Source organism: Pseudovirgaria hyperparasitica, assembly GCF_010093815.1.
Source record: "Pseudovirgaria hyperparasitica strain CBS 121739 unplaced genomic scaffold EJ05scaffold_25, whole genome shotgun sequence".
In the NCBI taxonomy this organism is placed as follows: Eukaryota; Fungi; Ascomycota; class Dothideomycetes; order Acrospermales; family Acrospermaceae; genus Pseudovirgaria; species Pseudovirgaria hyperparasitica.
Genome location: NW_022985573.1, coordinates 192025 through 212021, shown reverse-complemented (window position 1 = coordinate 212021; position 19997 = coordinate 192025). Strand labels below are relative to the sequence as shown.

General features: G+C 37.5%; 1 protein-coding gene across 1 annotated transcript; it reads left to right on the top strand.

Annotated features, from left to right (window-relative positions):
• Positions 1 to 1463: 1463 nt before the first annotated feature.
• On the top strand, positions 1464 to 2731 carry EJ05DRAFT_542279 (uncharacterized protein). Its single transcript, XM_033749716.1, has 3 exons — positions 1464 to 1660; positions 1711 to 1770; positions 1824 to 2731. Exons 1-3 carry the CDS (start codon positions 1525 to 1527, stop codon positions 2675 to 2677), a joined length of 1050 nt encoding a protein of 349 aa, XP_033595416.1. The 5' UTR covers positions 1464 to 1524; the 3' UTR covers positions 2678 to 2731.
• The last annotated feature ends 17266 nt before the right edge of the window (positions 2732 to 19997 follow it).

Genomic DNA, 19997 nt, shown 5'->3' with positions numbered 1-19997 from the left:
CGCTGAACGTCTTTTCATGCTTCATCCGACATAAACCACAGCTCCTCCCTCTCCATATAATAACTTGCATTCGGATGGAGAATATGTAGCGTACAAGGTACTGAAGAACAGATAAGTCGCCGAAGCGTCTGGTCAGAAAGAGATGGGCCAATTGGCATTAGTCGTCTAATAACATCCGGATTGCAATGAGTCAAGCTTGCTGTACAGACACTTGCGAAAGTCTAGACTCGATGATACTACGTGAAGGGCGACTCAGCTTAGGGAAAGCTCATGTAGATCATCTTCTTTGAACCATGAATGAGCGCGGGAGCCTGGCTAGTTAAATGCATGGCTAGTACTATCATGCATGTCCATCGCATGGAATTTTCGTCTCCTACCGCAATACACTGTAGCTATCATATATGACATTGGCTATACCAGTTGAGTTCTCCGTGCTCTTCTCTCTGGGCGTCGAGTCTTTTCATCAATGTATCCTGGTACTCTATCACTGTAGGACGCTCTCGCAACCATGTCTCTCTGGCCTCAGAGGTATTCTCAGAAGTCTCTAGAGAAGCATTTAAAAAAAACATCTTGGAAAGCATATCTTGACCTGTGCTGGAAGAACATCCTCGAGAATAGACATTGCGCGAAGACCGCGAATTCGCCTGCTCCATATCGTCTCTGCTCCGTAGAGGCACCCTGCCCCTGTCGGAGTCATTCTTTATAATCATACTGTACTGTCCAGCAGAATAACCTTCAGAACTATGACCTAAACAAAGGGTAGAGCTAGCTGGTATTAGTACGATTAAGACAAGATGCCGACTAGCAAGGCAAACTACTGAAGAGTGCATAACATTCGGATATCTTTCAACTTCACAAAATGCTAGTTCTTCGCCTGCATTCCAGCTCTCAGCAGGACGGAACATAAGCACGAAGCTCGGCCTGTCGATAATGATGGAGGCATAGAGCTTAAAGACCATTTTAGGTCATATGCACAATAGGGTAGGCAGGATAAACGCTAAGAGCTCGTAGCAACTCTTACGGTATCGAAGCAGAGGATTCAGGAACGTACGGTCTGGTATAGACCTGACCAAGTATAACGATACCTGGATAGCAACATGTTTTGCCATGCCTAGATCAAGTGCTACTCGGGACCTGTAATGTCCGATCGTAATGTAAATACATTAAGTAAGACATATCGATGCAATCTCTTATCGACTTTGGGAGTGGCGGAGTTGACGTATAGACAGACACAGCACGTAAATGCGTGCTTTAGACTTTAAAGAAGTACTTTCGATAATCGTAATATATGTAATCAAATTTATTCGAGTGATGTTCTTGTTTCAGTATAGCTGATTATAGAATTCTAATCTAGACAAGCGAAGGATGCGTAAGACCAGGCACGCTAGAATGAATGATACGCATGGATATAACGATGGGAACTCCTCGACGCGACGCGACGCGCCGCGATATATCAAATACACGCCTGAATTTGGACACTCTCATCCATCGCATCAAAACTTATTAGAATCTCTGGATATTGTTATGGCGGAGATACCTAAGTCGCCAGTCACGTCCCCGAATGGAGCTGCAGGTGACGACGACGACGACGACACACGCGACAAATCGCAGACGCAGCGAAGTGTACAATGGGCGGATAGAGCAGCCGCAGAAGCCACGGGTATCTCACTCTTTTCGTCGTCTCTGGAAACGTCTAACACGTTCAAACAGCCTTTGCGAAACACCAGATGGCGTCACGTCCCGACCAAGTCACCACGAGCCAAAGCACCCGTACGGCATGCCATCCACTCCGTGCACTCCTAGCTAATCTAGAGTCCTTTTAGACATGAACCAAGATGCTCGCATTGCTGCTCTTGAAGTAGCGGTTGGGAAAATGGCCAAGCAGCTGGAGATTCAGGCCGATGAGCTGGATATGGTTTTGAGGCGGCTTGATAAGGTGGCAGGAAACCCTAAGATCGAGCCGAAACGAGATAAGCTGGAAGTTGTACGGAATACGGAAAAGCCAGGCAACCAGTGTGGATCAGGAGAGAAACAGAAAACGCCGAAGGCGGGGAAGCCAGATCTCCATCAGACAGTGGAAGAGCCACGAAAGAGGCAGAGGCTGATCGACCAGCTAGGCGACGATGACCAGGAGCCACAAAAGCAACCCCAGCCAGCTGTGCGCAAGCGCATGACTCCGCCAAATGACATGTTGAGCACAGTCTCAGCTAAGCGTCGCACCCTGCCAGCACCGGCCAATATGAACACCAGCAAACCGAAACTCCTGTCTATCCCCAAAGGTCTGACCTCTATGGCAAACCTGAAATGGACCCCGTCTTCGTTCTCTTGCCCAGATGGGGCTGGCTGGATCTACTGCGAATATCCCTCTAATTTCATTCGCGTTGAGGACCTAGAGAAGAAGATGGTGTCAGACTATATCATGGAGATGGGAAAGCATGTCGGGGAGCCACAGGCCCATAGTAGCAGTGTAGGTGAGCTAGAGGTGTGTAGGGTGGACTGGAGGGTTGTCAAGGAGGAACTGAGGGACATGCGTGTTGAGGTCGCCAAGCGAGCCCGGCTCGTGTCGCAGACACCTGAACTGACGGCCCCGAAAGTTGATAAGCAAACCATGGTGGAGATCATAGGTGTTAGGCGTGAGCGCCAGGTTGCACGAGCTCTAGGACGGCAAATGCTATGAGTAGTCATGGTACGATAGATGTCGTAGATATGCAGGCAGGCATGATATTCGGCTACGTGATTGAATTACCAAAGTTTCGGTTCGATTTCATAGGATCAATGGCTCCTATGCAGTGCCTAGGCTCATTATCACGCCTTTCCATTAGCTTCCGGTGCTGATGCTGAAGGAAGCACAGTGTTAAGGTTTTGCACAGACAGCATCAACGTTGGTAAACCACACTGGCTGAATACAGTGCGAGGCTTTGGAGAAGCCTACTAATGGGCGGCTAATTAAGGGATAACCTCATGCCAAAGATAGCATAGCAGAATAGGTGCTGGAAAGGCGGCATGAGCACGAGGGGGCGAGAGATGCCCAACTATGTGTTTTACAACACTGGTTCTGGGCAACCGCTGCTCGCTCCTGGTATATACCACTGGCAAAGACCAGAATTCATGTACGAGACGCTGCGTGGGATTGTGCCGAATATGAATGTCATTTTTAATGTTAGTCTTGTTGTGTGTCTTGGGCGAGGCGGAATGACGACGTCCGAGACACGTAAGAATGGGTATTAAGTGAATGGGCGAAGTCTAGGACCAGTTGGAAGCATATCACTAGAGCTCTCGACACTAGGAACGATAGGTATCTTGTATTTATGTTTATCCGAGCTGTTGTTAGGTTTGTGACTTTGGAACTATTTCCGACATCTTACTCGCTGCTGCTGTCCTCCTGCATATAGTACTTATTACCAGTAGTATCTTGCTATTCTTTTACTATTCCTGCTTGTAACGCTTCGGCGATCGTGCGCTTCTCGTCTATACTGGTCCTTTTACTATGGGTTCCTGCGCTCAGCCTGATCTTAGGATCATCGGATCGCGCAATTCATCATTCATGTTCTCTAAATCCTCCTTGAGCACCTCCTCGAGAGCATCCTAGAATACCCTTCTTACAGGACTGAAGCTAGGAAGCCTAGGTTTCGGATCGAAGACGTGCTGCTTAATATATGTATTTCCTCTTCTTGCGTTCCTGCAGATCTAACGGCTTGGGGCTCTTACTATCCGCTCAGGAAGCATCATATCACCTACTTAGGCAGTGTCCACGTTAGGGTCGAATCATACAACTCTATCGTTGAATAGCCTATCCTCACGTAAGATCGCGGTAACGCGGCGGAAAGCGCTATAGATCCACCTAGAATAAGAAGATCTCTACACCTCTGTGCCATAAATTGAAGTGTCCATTGTTACTACTTAGGTTGGCCGTTCAGGAGCATAATTTCTTAAACGGAACCGCCATTCATCAAGCTCAGGGGTGCTCTGCCTTCGAGTGTTCAACTCTCAAGGCCGGTCCTCTCTTTGGGCCTGGAATTCGGAACAGACAGAGCCGGGACTCTACTTTGAGGAGTGACCGGATGAGCAAAGTGAAGGAGATGCTTTAACACTACGGACTGACGCTTCAGTCAGCGTCCAAGTGGAGGTCTCATTATCAGTGCTCGTGGTCTTCATGCCTGGGTTGATATTGATATCTAGTGAAGTAGTCTTGGTTCGGTCTGGGCGATCGTCAGGATATATCCTCGGTGACTATGCTAGGAGATCTCCCTTACCATCCTGTTCTTTCGCTTTAGATATCTGTAACGGTGTCTTCACTTGTTACTTGCTACATGGAAGACTAAGACTAGCGAAAACTTTACTAGTCTTGGTCTAAGAAGAAGCTAGGATGCAAGACGAAAGGGAACAGTCCTGAAAATCCGTTGTGTGAAAGTATAAACAGGGTTTAAGGAACCCTTTTTGTTGGACTTCTAGGAAGGAGACCTAGGCATATTGCGAGCTAAAGGGTTTCTATCCCATGATTCTCGGTTAGTATTATTCATCGTCCAGCTGTCAAGGCTACTTATACTACTGTCTCTTGATAGTGGAAGGGGACCTGGAGCCACAGGGAGTAGAGAAGTGCTTTCAAGTGGTTCAGCTTCGAGTTTGCAGTCGCAGTCGCTTATATCAATTTGGTTGCTGGACTCGGAGCTGTTGCATGAGGAGATGGCAGAGTTGAGTGAGCCTTGGATGGTAACGTCTAGCTTCCTTAGTCCACATCTACGTATACGTCCATTCTTAGATGACGAAACCGGATACGCCACACCTCCTGGCCATGGTCTCTTGTCCTTCCGCTCTAACATATTCTCAGTGGTATAATGTTCTAGAATCGCCCGTGGCAGCAATCCGAAGCTACGTTGTGAGGTTTTTAACAGGCAGGCTAGAGAGTCTGGTACGTGGAATCCTTGGTGAAGTTATGAGCCTTGGTTGACCTTTCAAATCAGGCTCATGGTCCTTAGATCCGAGCTAGAAGTTCTTAACACTTAAAAAGAGAACTACGGGTTCTAATTAGAAAGTAGATACTTCTAAGACCTCTACTTCTAATAGTATATACTACTTATTAAGAGAAAGAAAGATATAAGACGTACCCGTTTACTAATTTAAACTAGTAGTTCTTCAGTTAAATAGCTATTAGAGTAAGTTATTAAGTTTCTTACTCTCTCTTCTCTATACTTCTATAATTAATATAAATTAAATATTTGTAAGTATATCATCTATTTTTAATACTACTTACTAACTTACTCTTTCTAAGTAGCTTTCTTAGTAACGCGTTCTATTGTCTACGGTACTTCTATTATACACGGTTCTTCCATTGTCTACGGTGCTTTCATTGTCTATGGTGCTTTCATTGTCTACGGTACTTTCATTGTCTACGGTTTTTCCATTCTCTACGTAGCTTCACACGGTAGAATTTAAGGAACTCTATGATTATATGGCTTCCATGCCCATCTAGTACCAGAAAGCGCTAGGTACGTCTACCCTTTGATCTAGTCATGTATACTTCCTAACGCAATTCTTAATCTAACTCATTCGTCGCTTTTCGTTCATCTAGCTTATAGAAGATGCGGCGATAAGACGACCATCTCTAGTTATAAAATTGCACGTCTAGGTGGCTTGAAACTCATTCTTTTATGTCTTGCTACTAGCCTACATTCGCATCTAAATAGCATACTATTACTTAGCGAATCTAACAAGCACCCAAAGTTTCGACAATAGTATTGGCAAAGGTATATAGTCTTAATCCGTTTCTAACACACCTCTTACCGTAGCTCCGGATCCATTACTTCCTCTAATAAAGGAAAAGAATTCCTTATTAACGACTTCTATCGCTCCCCTATCCGGACATAATCACTTGCAGATCGAAATAAATTACCAGCCATACATGCCTCATGGAGCTCCCGTGCATTCGAGGCTTTAGAACCTTTCCATAGATTTCCATTAGTGTGTAAAACTCCTCGAAGATGCGGTATTTAGTAAACACATAGTTAGCGATGACTGATGGAGTGGGTGGGTGGTCTGTCGGATCGCTAATCTCAAGAAACTACTACCAATCGATGCGGCTTACATCGAAAGGGTAAGGGAGGGGACCGACATCCTTGCTCCATCCCGCAGGGGCATGTACCCTAACAGTAGTTTTAACGGCTATGGATACATTTTTGGTCTCGCCTGTTGTAATTCAAGCCCAAAACAGCCTTACATGTACTGAATGGTTAAAAGTATCTAGGCCTGCTCTTCCTAACTTCACTTCATGCACCAAACTCTCTATTAATAACCCGGGATATATGGAAGAGGCAATTGAGTACTTACACTCGAATAGTATTACACATGGAGATATATCGCTGATAGAAATCCTTCTTTTTGGCCCGAATAGCAATCTTTAGGTAACTAGATTCAAGTTCAATACTAGTACGGAGGTTGTAAACGCATAGAGAAGGCTTTAGTCGAGTCGCTATACTACTCTAGAAGTCGTGATAGGAGGAGACCAAGTCCTAAAGTAGACACGCTCTCTCTCATTATCGTACTGTTCGTGGATTTAGTAAGATATAATGGCTAATCTTAAGAAAATTGGAGACGAGAATGAACGCTACTAATTTTTCGTTTCTTACAAACATCGATAAAATTATTAATAACATTATTAAATGGTTTAACAAAGGCTTTGGCATTTAAACCCCCACTCCGCATGACAATCTTTATAGGACTCGTCTACATTTCATGTTAGAAGTTTGCATGCTATCGAAGTCTCATCCAGCGGACAAGAGATCTACAATGTAGGTTCGGTAATGAATTGACATTCTCCTGCCAGATAGAAAATTATATATACTATTAATTCTCCAAGCTTACCGCTAAACTTCCGTCGGAATCGAAACTTAATCTTAACCTCGATTATATAACGAAGAGAACATTTAAAGTCATATATACGAACAGCGGTAGCAGTCCTAGGGTAACTATAATGGAATGGTACCTCTTCGTCCGACCAAGTATCGATGGAATAATCAATAGGCTAGTTATATTTCTAGTTAGTACATTCCTAGAGCTTTGCATATCTATCTAGGTTAATTCTTGTTCAAGGATTCTAGTTCCTAAGATGCGTAGATAAACATCGCGGAACATCCCTTCAATTTCGTCCACACGGCTAAGGTAGCATTTCTATTTAAGTAGCTATCTTTCTTAAAGGGTGTGTATACTAGAGGAGAGGATCTAGTAGCCCGTACAATCTTTCGTCAAAGTCAATTTCGCTTTAGATACGACTTGGTCTAGATGTATATTCTCCTATTCTTACTATAACACTTAAAGTCCGCATATGTTTCTAGTTAGAGTTCATCGCCGCTGTCATCGACGACTTGGTAGGGATTCTACTATATACTCTCACTTGTAATTCTTCATCTTATCTCCTATACCTCTGCGCCAAAGCTCGCGTCAATCTTAAAATGGTAGGCAACTAGAATCCCATAACTGTGCGAGCACTGGCTAGAGTTCGCGACTCCCGCTTCTCAGGTCCTGGTAGACGATCTTCCATGTCTGAAGCCCAGCCAGCGCTTCGTCTCTCCACTCCGAAGGCCACGGCTTCGCCTATAACGCAAGTAGTGTAAAAGTTAGCATCTGTTCTACCGTAGTAAGATGCAAACGGTCTTCCCGATCCAATGTGTCCATCTAGTCTCCATTTACACATGTACCTCTGGCACCGACAGGGAACAGTGTACATCCCTTACGGATCTGCTAGCACATGAAGAACAATGTACGCCTCGCCTGTGCATACTACTCTGTAGCCTAGCCCGGCTCAGATCATGTATGAGATAGCCTAAGTAACCACAGCAGCTACCAGACGACTACATTTGACCTTGATATCCTCTCGATTTCTCTGGTCAATCTGAACCATTTCACACGATTCCATCTCTTGCAGTCCTAGAGACATGCAGCCGAGTGTGAGTTTGTGGTACTTTTCAAAGCTCGTAGTCGTGGCAAACGCCGACCTATAGTATTAGAAACTTGGTGTCCCACTGTAGGATGCGTTGGAAGAGGTGTAGGTCCAGTTCGGAGCTCTAAAGCCTCCGAGTTATCGTCTCCCCTAACTACTACAAACACTAAGTCGTAGGGAAATGCCGCTCGAATACCAAGTTCAAGTCCATTAGATCATTCTATATAGCTTCCTTCTACTCCTAAAGAGAGGCCTATTATAGTATTCGATCCGGTCGAGACTTCCGGTCGACATTAGTAGGAGTGCCCTACATCAATAGCGAGGAATGTATATAGATGGTTAAGCCGAGCGACAAGTAGATGTAACACTCGTGGAACAACTATAAGGCATGCTTATAAACAACCATCTACTCTAGCTACTAATGTAAAGTCTATAAGATCTAGAACACTTTTTCGACAACTTTACACTCAAAGTAGATACTACTATTTGGCTTAAAAATCATAAATATAAGGAAGCTTTCTAGGATAACCTCTAAAATGGAATGGATGAAGATTTAAAGATTATTAAGAGGTTAGAAATTAACGTACGGAGGAAAAAGCACGTATTCAAAGAGTAGTCTAATTTTAAGTTCTATTTTAACAAAGCTAGACGAAATCGCGTAGTCGATTAAAGAAACTTATTATCGGAAGGCACTTTAAGTAAGAGACACTACTTCCTAAACGGGACTAGTGTCTAAACGGTTAAATAGCTTCGACTCTATCTCCTAGAACTTAGTTCTCTATATATAATTATAGAATATATTTAATAACCTTAATTATATCTACTTTCTACTTATAATAGATTATAAGTCTAGTACTTTACTATAAAAGCCTTAAAACACCTCTTTATTAATGAAAACTATTATATTTTAATAAAAAACAGGTCTCTTTTCTAAACTATAGTTTCTATACTAACCTTATTAAAGTTTTACTTTAATTCTATTACCTTATTAACTCTCGGCCTCTATATTATCCTCTATATCGTTCTCTATACTATTCTTCTACCTCTTTTACCTTTACTACCTTCCTTATAAATATATAATAAATAGAAAAAGTCGGAATAAGTCCTATATAAAGAAAGAGAAGGAACCTAAGAAACTTATTAATAATAAACATATCTATTAACTTTAAACTTAACCTATTCTCTCTATCTAAGCTATCTTTAAGAGAAGAAAATTTCCCTAAGTAGAGATTAGCTTAGATAATTACATTTAAATATATATAATTATAGATAATAGTCTCTAGTAGAGTTATTAGACTCTTTAGTACTAGAGTTATAGATTTATATATAGATATAATAGAAAACTTCTTACACCCTAACGGACTAAACTAGTCAATTCGGGGTAAAATAGCGATTTACATATATTAAACGATAGAGTATACTAAGTATAACAACCTCCGATACACATATATATATATAGTATATAATACGCGACGATACCGACGTATAGAGATACTATATATATACGCTCGAAGACTCTTTAATAATATAAGTATAGACTATATCTAATAACCGCTAACACGCCGACTCCCGTTTATTAGTTAAGGGCTACCCTTAACTAATAACTATAGCGGCCTTAGATATTATAATACCCTAGTATACGCCGGATATACCCCCACTAGTATAGTAGAAACGGCTATATAGCGATATTAATATAGATAGCTAGACACCTATCTAAAATATAGGAACTAACTAAGGGTGCGAAGCGCTATAGATAACTTAGACTAAGGGGACCCTAAGAGGGGAGACCCTCCTAGATAAAATTAAATACTAGGTAATATATATAGAGAGGGACGCCGAGAAGGGAAAGAAGACCCTCCTTTATATATTCCGGGACCTTATCTAGAATCTAAGAGAAATTACGGAGGAAGAAAGGAAGTCGCCACGAGAGGAACCTAGTAGTAGGCTTAACCGAATAGAAGCTAGCCTACGGAGAATCTAGGAAGAGCTATTCTAAGGTAAGCGCCCTAATACGTAGGCTTAGATTATAGTAATACCCGGAGCTACCGCACTAAGGACTACTAGAACCATAGATAGAGTATATAGTATATATATTATAATCTAGGATAAGGATACGCTAGCGTAGGTCTAATAGGTATCCCTAAAGGAAATTATAAATAAGATTAATAAATAGAAAGGAATATAGTTAAGTATCGTAGCTATTAAAGTTACGCTAGGTGGGGTAGTACTTACTACTATAATAAATACTACGTAGTAAAACATCTTACGAGATCCGAATATAATAGGTAGTATCTTTCCTAGCGCGTCTATTAGAGTAGCTATATACCTAATTATAGTATATATAGTATCTATACGGGGATAGGCTATCGGAGCGGAGGATATTACGTGTATAGAATAATCTAATACATAAAAATACCTAGGGATTAAGATCGTGAAAGCGTGGTAGAAGAACCTATAGACGATTAAGTCGACGGCGAAAAAACACTCTACTATAATTATAGAGCTCCGAGACCCCGCCCTTATATAATATATTATATAGGAGAGATTCCTAGTAGAAGGAGAGCTCCTTATAGCCGAGCTATAGGATAGGGCATAGATAATAATATAGTACTTTAACTATTAAGGGTATAGACATACTATATAAAGGTACTTATAGAAGACTAAGTGCGGATAGTACCGTAGGGACCACGCTATCTAGGAGTACCCTTATAAACCGCGAGGAGACGGACTAAGAAATAGGGATATAGTATAGTGTTTAAACTACGACGGGAAATATCTATTATAGTCGTTAACGTATATAAAACGTAAATAGATTATAGAATATATTCGCATGATAAAAGTAAGAGGCGCGAGATAGTTATAGAATATAATACCTACCACGGGCCCTTCCTTTATAATACCCCTAACCTCCCCTCTAGAAGGTAGTTAGGCGGGATAGTAGACTATTCTAAAGATAATAGGACGACTAAAAGGTATAGTTAAAGCCGCTACCGCGCGAGGATAGTCGCGCCTCTAAGGAATAAGTATATAGATATATATACTCCCTAGTACCTAATAAGGGACTAGAATATACTCTAAATTATATAGATAAATATATAATATAAAAGAGAGAACTAGGCGACGCTCCTCGAAGAGTCTGGGGCTATAATACTCGCTATCTAGAAACCCTATAAATACTACTAGATAAGTAAACTAACCACACACCCTAGATACTATACTATATACCCTCTAGGACTAGAAAGACGAGTCCTCTTCTATATTTATAGGTTAATACTACTCTTATTATAGTTATATACTAAGCGCGATAACCTTAGGATAATACTACACCTATAAATAGATATAGGCCCCCTATATATATATAATATATATAACTAATAACGTGTACTTATACTAGACGAGATACTCGAGGGTACTACGGAACTAGGGTAATATATTCTCCTAGGAGACTTTAACCTCTACTACTAATAGTAGGGAGGCCTAGCCGTAGTTAGGGAAGAACTTAGAGTAAGGGAACTACGCACCCGCTACTATGACTTCCTATACCTACTTATACCTATAGAATAAGTTATATAGAAAAAATATAAATAGAACGAAGACGGGTCTACGCTTGACCTTACCTTCGCCACGGAGTATATTAGTTACTAGATCTAATACTACCGCCTAGGCTAGGTATAGACGGATTCCGACTACGAATATATGGAAACCGTAATAAACGTATATACCCCGAATAAATAACGGGGATAATAGATATAGAAGGACACTAACTAGAAAAAGTATCTAAAGGACCTAGAATCGGCGATTCTAGATCCCTCTATAGTCGATATATCTAACGATCTAGCTATAGACCAGGCCGTATAGACACTTCTATAAATATACTAGAATGCGAGAAATAAACATGTACTATACTAAATATACCGGCCCCTAGAAGTAAAGGAGATTCCTTAAGTATAGGAGAGTAGATAAGACGCCTGAAGGCTATACATATACGTATACTATACGAGAACACCCGAGTCGTAGAAAGAATAGAAGGAAGTAATATAATAACGTGATAAAGTCCTCCGTAACGAAAGGCGTAAATAGTAGCGTATAATTACTAGTTAATAGATATAATATATAATAGGGCTATAGTATATGGCGAAATAGGCTAAGGGCGTAGATACTCCGACACCCCCGCTACTTATACCTCCCCTAATATATTAGGGGAGAATATACTCCACGAGCCTTAAGAAAACTAAGGCTCTATAGAAGGCTATATTCTCTCTTCTAGAACTAGTAGACCTATTAGATATTCACGGCGCCGAATATCTATATATAGTAGATATCCCCGAAGAAGTTACGGAGAAGGATATACTTAATATTATTAAGATACTCCTAAATAATAAAGTACCTAGACTAGATGGAATTCTAAATCGATGCCTAAAAAGTACTATAAAAGCGACCCTACCGCTTATTACTCGTATATTCTAAGCATACGTTACGTAGAGGTACCACCTCTAGAGCTTCTAAGTCGTCTATACTATTATACTCCCGAAACTAGGAAAGAGCCCTAACTCCCTAAAGGGATAGAGACTAATCGCCCTTCTCTTCTACCTAGATAAGATACTAGAGGCTACGGTAGCGAAGAAGATAAGTACTACGGTATAGAAATATAATCTCCTCCCTCCGAACCAGAAGGTAAAGATAGATAGCTCCCTAATAATAGCTATCTAATATATTATTAAAGTCGTCTAGGCCGTATAGAAATAGGGATAGGTAGTATTACTTCTCTCCCTCGATATAGCCGGAGCGTTTAATAAGGTAAACTATATAAGACTTATTTATAACCTCCGGATAAGACGAATACTAGAATAGATTATATACTTTATATAGTTATTCCTCATAGAAAGAATAACTTAGATATATATCTCTAGGTACTAGAGCGAATATAAAGAGATAGTATACGGTATTCTATAAGGGAGCACTATCTCTCCAATTCTATTTCTCTTCTTTATAGTAGACCTTCTTTAAGGAATAAAGTATATAGAGATAGTCGGATACGCCGATAATATATACCTCCTAGCTATTAATAATAATACTAACCGAACGTGTAGACGACTAGAATAGGACTATAAGAGGTGCCTCTAGTAGGTAAAACGCCATAGAGCAAAGTTCGCCCCGGAGAAATACTAGCTTATATACTTTATTAATCGTTAAGGGAAATAGGTAACTAGGGAAGGCGAACGACGCCCCCGAATCGACGTATTTAATGAACTACTAGTATAAAGTATACGCGCGCTCGGAGTTATACTAGATAATAAGCTTAAATGGGGACTATAAGTGGTATATACCGTCTCTAGGGCCCTCCGGGTAGAAGCCGCTATATAATAGATTATAGTCTCCACGTAGGGAACCGCCTAGGATAAGACACGCTAGCTATATATATCTATAGTATAACCCGCCTTCACGTACGGACACGAGTGCTAGTACACGGCCCTTATATAGACTAGGCGAATAAAGCTCGAATCTATATAGAACCGTATACTCCGTCTTATATTAGGCGTATATAAAGCTACTAACACGGTACTACTACGACGCGAGATAGACGTCATAAGTATATATAACTTCTACTAGATATAGAGGGTAGTATACTTTACTAAATAATAAGTATAGGAACGTATAGAAAACGTAGAATATACTTTCGCCGCGCTACGCGCATGAATTAGTATATATTACCGTGTACTCCTATATATAGGCTAGAATTAAATACGGTATAGGTGCTTAATAGAAGCCGACTCTAGCTAAGTAGTATAAGAAGTCCGAGATAACCCGGACGCTCTCCTAGACTAGTAGAGCCTTTAAGAACTCGTAAAAAATATACGGTCATGGACTTAAGATAAGTAGAAAGAGGCACTCCGTGCCTACTAGACCTCCTAGTAGAATAGGTACCTAGAGTAGATTCGAGGGCTATAGAAGGAACCGAGTAAATAGATATATAAAGGGCTAACGAAAGCCTAAGTATCTATACTTATCTAAGCCCGAACGGGCGCTATAGAACTCCTATACTATATCTATAAGAGAGGCGTTCCTAATACCTCCCTATAGTATAAGGCGTACGGCCGGAGAGGTATAATACGCTACTATCTAGCTATATACCCTAACCTCTATATATAACGGTAATAGCTTATCTACGTTATAAAGACTTTAGATATTATATAATAGCTTAATAAGTACTCTAAGGACGTCTCCCGATAGATACTTATATATCTACTACTCCTCTAGTACTAGTGGACCCGGAAATATATGCCGGAAGAGACCCGGCATACGCCGGTAGTAACCCGATATATACTAGAAGAACCCTAGGAGAACCCTAATTATTAGTTGAGGGTAGCCCTTAACTAATAACCTCCGCACCTATACGTGCTACCTAAGGGTAAAATAACGGTAATATAGGCTATAGGCTAATAGGCGTACCCTATAGCTATATACTTAAGACGAAATAGAGGTTTAACGAGATGTAGTTATAGATATAAGGAAGTTTTTCCCTATGGGGTTTCTTCTTATATAGTGGCTTAGACTAGAGGAGGCATAGGCCTGTAGAGTACTACTCTACCTAGTTATATAATATTATTATTATTATTATTATTATAGATATAATAGATTAGAATATAAAGAATAATAAGGTAATAATTATATTACTCTTGTTAATATATTAAGATCTTTATAAGAATAGTATTATTAGATAGTAGTATAGTTAGTTAGAATAATAGAGTATATTCTATTATAGAATAAATTACTACTAAACCCTTTTAGTAGAAATCTAAGAGTATATATATAAAGGAATACTAATCTATCTAGTATATAACTATTTACTATCCTTTACGCTATCTTCTAACTCTATTAGCTAAGGTATATATAGATTAGATTATATCTAAGGCTAAGTCCTAATAATTATCCCCTTCCTTTAGGAAGCTACTATAAGAAGGCGGGCTCTACGCACCAACCAACTATACCAAAAGGACCGAATCTTAAAGCTACTACTTCAAGGGTGGAGTACACTACTTATATACGACTACTACATACATGTATAATTAACTGGTAGGCACGTGCCTAACAGCTACCCTTAGTAATCTAGATTATTATCTATCTCTATATCTCTATTCTAAATCTTATAAGACCTTAGTTATTCTCTATACTTTATCTCTAATATTTACTAATATTTATTAATCTAAGATTTATATAAGTGTTTTCCTAATAAACTAGATTTTATCTATCCTAAATTCTTATATAGGTAAGATTATCTAATTAGGCCTAGCGTATTACGTAATATAATTAGATAAGCCTAGGTACTATCTATATTAAAATCTTTTCTTAGAAATATTCCTTTCTTTAAAAAACTTCTTAACTCTTTATAAAGTTTTTTAGATTATTAGATATATTACCCGATTCTTATAGATATAGATTTATATAGATTTACTATAATTTAGTATAATTTATATAATTTACTAATTTTTATACTATATTTAGCTACTAATAATAATAATTAATAATAATCTATATAAATTAGTAATAATTATAATATAGTTTCCTAAAATCTTAATACTCTAAAGTAATTAGTATAGAAATAGACGCTTTTAGATAATCCCTATCTTATATATATTACTAATATATTAAAAGCTATTAATCTACTCTAACCTAGGCCGGGCTCTAATAATCTAGCTATATATTATTATAGTTATCGCTTTCTATCGTATATTACTTACGGCGGTACTAAATCTATAATATATAGTACTTATATAACTAAGAAGTATTATTACTTATAGGTATTTAAGTAAGTTCGAAGAACTTTACGTAGATTTACTTATATTAGTATAGATTACTACTAGGTCTCTAGTAACCTCTACTAATAAGAAGTATAATACTACTAATTATAACGCCTTAGAGAAGACTTTCTATAAGCTATATACCTAAGGTAAGAGTTACGCCTAGGAGTATAATTCTAATAAAATTTATAAGAATTTATTAGAATCTACTATAGCTATTATTACTATAATTACTAGGTAATATTATTTTTCTTAAATTATTATAGATTCTTACTAATATATATTAATCTCTATAATAGTATTAAAATCTCTACTACTTTAGACTTCTTTCTATATACTAGTAATATTAAAATTTCTAGAAAAGGTTCTAGTAAAAAGGCTAAGGTTCCTTTCTTATATATACTAAAGAGCTATAAATTTAGGGAAGATAGCTCTAATCTAGAAGTTTCTATACTAAAGATATATAGTTCTATACTAATTATTAAATCTTTTTACTAATTTATATAATTCTTAGTATATCCGTGCTAGTCTATCCCTCTCTATTCTAGATTCTATTACTCTATAGATTTCTATAGAGAAGTTTACTACTATAAAGTATACTATATAGAATTTATAGTATTAGAATAAAAGACTAGAGACTTATATTATAAAGCTCTATACTATACTAAATAAGAAGTAGTAGAAGGAATTAGATATAACTATCGCGGTAATTAGTACTTCTACTTCTACTCTAACTTAATTAGTTTAGATCTATACTAATTAGTACTAATATATTTCTTTTATCTAGTATTTTTAGTTTTCGGTTTTAATTTTAAAGTAATCTTACTTCTTCTAGATAGATTAGTATAATAATAATAATAATAATAATATTGTATAACTAGGTAGAGTAGTACTCTATAGGCCTATGCCTCCTCTAGTCTAAGCCACTATATAAGAAGAAAGCCTATAGGGAAAAACTTCCTTATGTCTATAACTACATCTCGTTGAACCTCTGTTTCGTCTTGAGTATACAGCCATAGGGTACGCCTATTAGCCTACAGCCTGTATTACCGTTGTTTTGCCCTTAGGCAGCACGTGTAGATAGATTAGTATAAGTTTATATAGATCTATATAGATCTTTATATTTTCTTTTAGCTTTCTTAATTTTATCTTTCTTTAATAATAACTTCTTTTATCTCTTTAGTAATCTATACTAATCTATACTAATTAGTACCGATTTTTAATGTCTATTTCTCTTAGTAAATTATTTTTCTAAGTCTCTTTTTTAGTTAAATTTTAAAGTTCTAAGTTTAAACTTTCTAAGGAGGTTCTAAGTTTAAACTTTCTAAGGGGGTTCTTAGTTTAAACTTTCTAAGGGAGTTCTAAGTTCGAACTTTCTAAGGAAGTTCCTTAATTCCTTAGAATATTTTAAAGATCTATATCTCTTTTACCTTCTTTCTTTTAGATAGCTATTCTTAGTACTAAACTATACTAAAAAATATTAAATTACTATACTTTAGTATAATTCTCTATAATTCTATAGCTTTCTTTACTAATTACTACTTATATACTAATATCGCTACTTTACTAATATTTATTATAGGTTCCTAAGTATCTTTATTAGAATTATATCCTTTCTAATAAATTTTATATAGCTACGTACTATCTTTAGTATATTACTAGCTAAGTATCTACTTAACTTTATAGATATCTATACCTTCTTATATAACTACTTTATATAGCGTCTATTTAGAATAATCTAGTAATAATAAGGTATAAAATAGCTCTAGAAGCGTAATATAGAATATATTATATATCTTTAATATAGGAGGGAGTTATAACTCGTATACTATAAGGAGACGGGCTCTACGCACCAACCAACTATACTAAAAGAACCGAATCTTGAATCCACTACTTTAAGGGTAGAGTATACTACTCATATACGACTACTATATATATATAGAATTAACTAGCAGGCCACGTGCTCCTTATGTACCTAACATTATCTCCCTTCTTAAAGGCGCGTATTCTTACGCGTTATGGGCATGCTACCTTATAAAAGATAAACTAAACTAGCTATAACGGGCCTAGTATAAACGATATATACACATAACTAATACTCGTAATGCCGCCTCTAGTACTAGACACGCTAACTTACCGTAGTAACGTTACTACCATGTTATCCGTTACGTATATAAAGTATATATAACGTGGTAAGCTAAACGGAATCGTGCGAAATTCAATAACGGTTAACTAGACCGAGAGTTAAACCCGTAACCCCGTAGTAGCTTTAAGATTATATAAGGAGGCGGGCTCTATGCACTAACTAACTATACTAAAAGGACTAAATCTTAAAGCTACTACTTCAAGGGTGGAGTATACTACTTATATACGACTACTATATACATATAGAATTAACTAGTAGGCCACGTGCTCCTTACGTGCCTAATATATACCTAGTTATTAATTATATAAGTAATCTTATATAGATCTATTATTATATAGTTAAGCTTCTTCTTTAGTCTAATACTATAAATATTCTTACTATTTAGTAAAACTTTATCCCTAATATTAAAGATTATAGGTTTTCTACCCTTATTATAGTATAATTTACTATAATCTATAGTATCTTATAGTAACTTTATAATACTTCTTTATATTTAGAATAGTTCTATAGTAATTTCTATTACTTTAATATTAGGTCGTTCTACTTTAAACTAAGTCCCTAAGAACTATATATTATAGTTCTAACTAAAGTTTACTTTAAATAGACTTATATAGATTAATATATATTAGCTATTATTATATACGAATTCCGTAATATAGACTAACCTTACCTAGTTATTCTACTTATAGTTATAATATAGGCCAGGTGGCGTAGTGGTAGTATACTACGTTACTAGAAGCGTTTGTCATCCAACGTCGTGGGTTTGAATCCTATAACGGCTACCTTTTCACACACTAGTTTTCGTACGCTCTGTTAAAAAGTGTACGGGGCTAAGTAAGCACGTAACGTGAAGGTTGCCGTCATATAACTACTTAGTCCTAAGCGACCATTAGGTAATGTGAAAATGACTATACCGTTATTACATGATGAGAATTACCTAATATAGCCACCTACTAAGCCACCTTAAGTGGTAGAGCGACGCCTAGAGCGGCTAGACCCATAACTAGCTTAGCTCGAATCATAGAATTTTCACTATATACTAGGGCCTTATCTACCCTAATCCGGCTTAGCTCGCGCTTACTCTAGCTCGGTAACCACGAAATAGACGGTAATACCTAATTAAGTATCCCGCCTACCCATAGACGATTACATAGCCCCGAAGAATAATTTCCGAATTCGGCCTAGCTAGGGTTAGTGCTAAGGCATGGACCTATTAGATATACACCCCCTCCGGCATTAGTTATCTTAATTAATAACTACTACCCGGCGTAAAGCTATATTCCCATAGATAGGAAAAAACACGGTAACATAGGAATAAAAGACTAGGCCTAGCCTAGCGACCTACCCAATCATAAGAAAGGTAATACCTACTATAGTTGGTTAGGGCGTTATTAAGAGCCGGTACTAATATAGTAATAAAAGCCTAATATAAGGATAAGAAGTAAGTTTATCACCCAATGGGATTCGAGGACTTAGACTAGGCTAGGTTAGGTTAGTAATAGGGTCTAGTTAGGGAGCCAATCACAGGAGGTTTTCTTATATACATAGTAGCCAATACTAGAGGAGGCCTAAGTCTATGGAGCATATATATGGCTATATATATAGTTCTTCCTAGTTAAACACTAATATTATTATTATTATTATTATAGTTATAATATACGGGTAAATACGCCTTAACTATCTAATTCTACTACTCCGTCTATCTATCTATTTATAGATAGAATATAGTACTAAGTTTCTACTTAATTCCTAGTATATAGTAGAAATCCTTCTAAAATTTAGATATTATCTACGGACCTCTATCTAAAACTATACTATTTAGTATACTATAGAGCCGAACTATATTACGGAGTAGTATATCTATAAGATCTAGTACTTAGATTATCTTTCTTATAGAGATATAGTATAATATCTTTATAAATCTATCTAGAACTATAAGTAAACTATTATAAATATACCTAGAATACTTACTTAGGGGTAGATCCATAATAAAATCTATTAATAATTTCTTCTATACCTTCTTTAGTATAGGTAATAGTCTTAATTTACTATATAGTAAGTATCTATATACTTTCGTATACTAGTAAACGTTATACGTTTTTATATAGTTCTTTATATA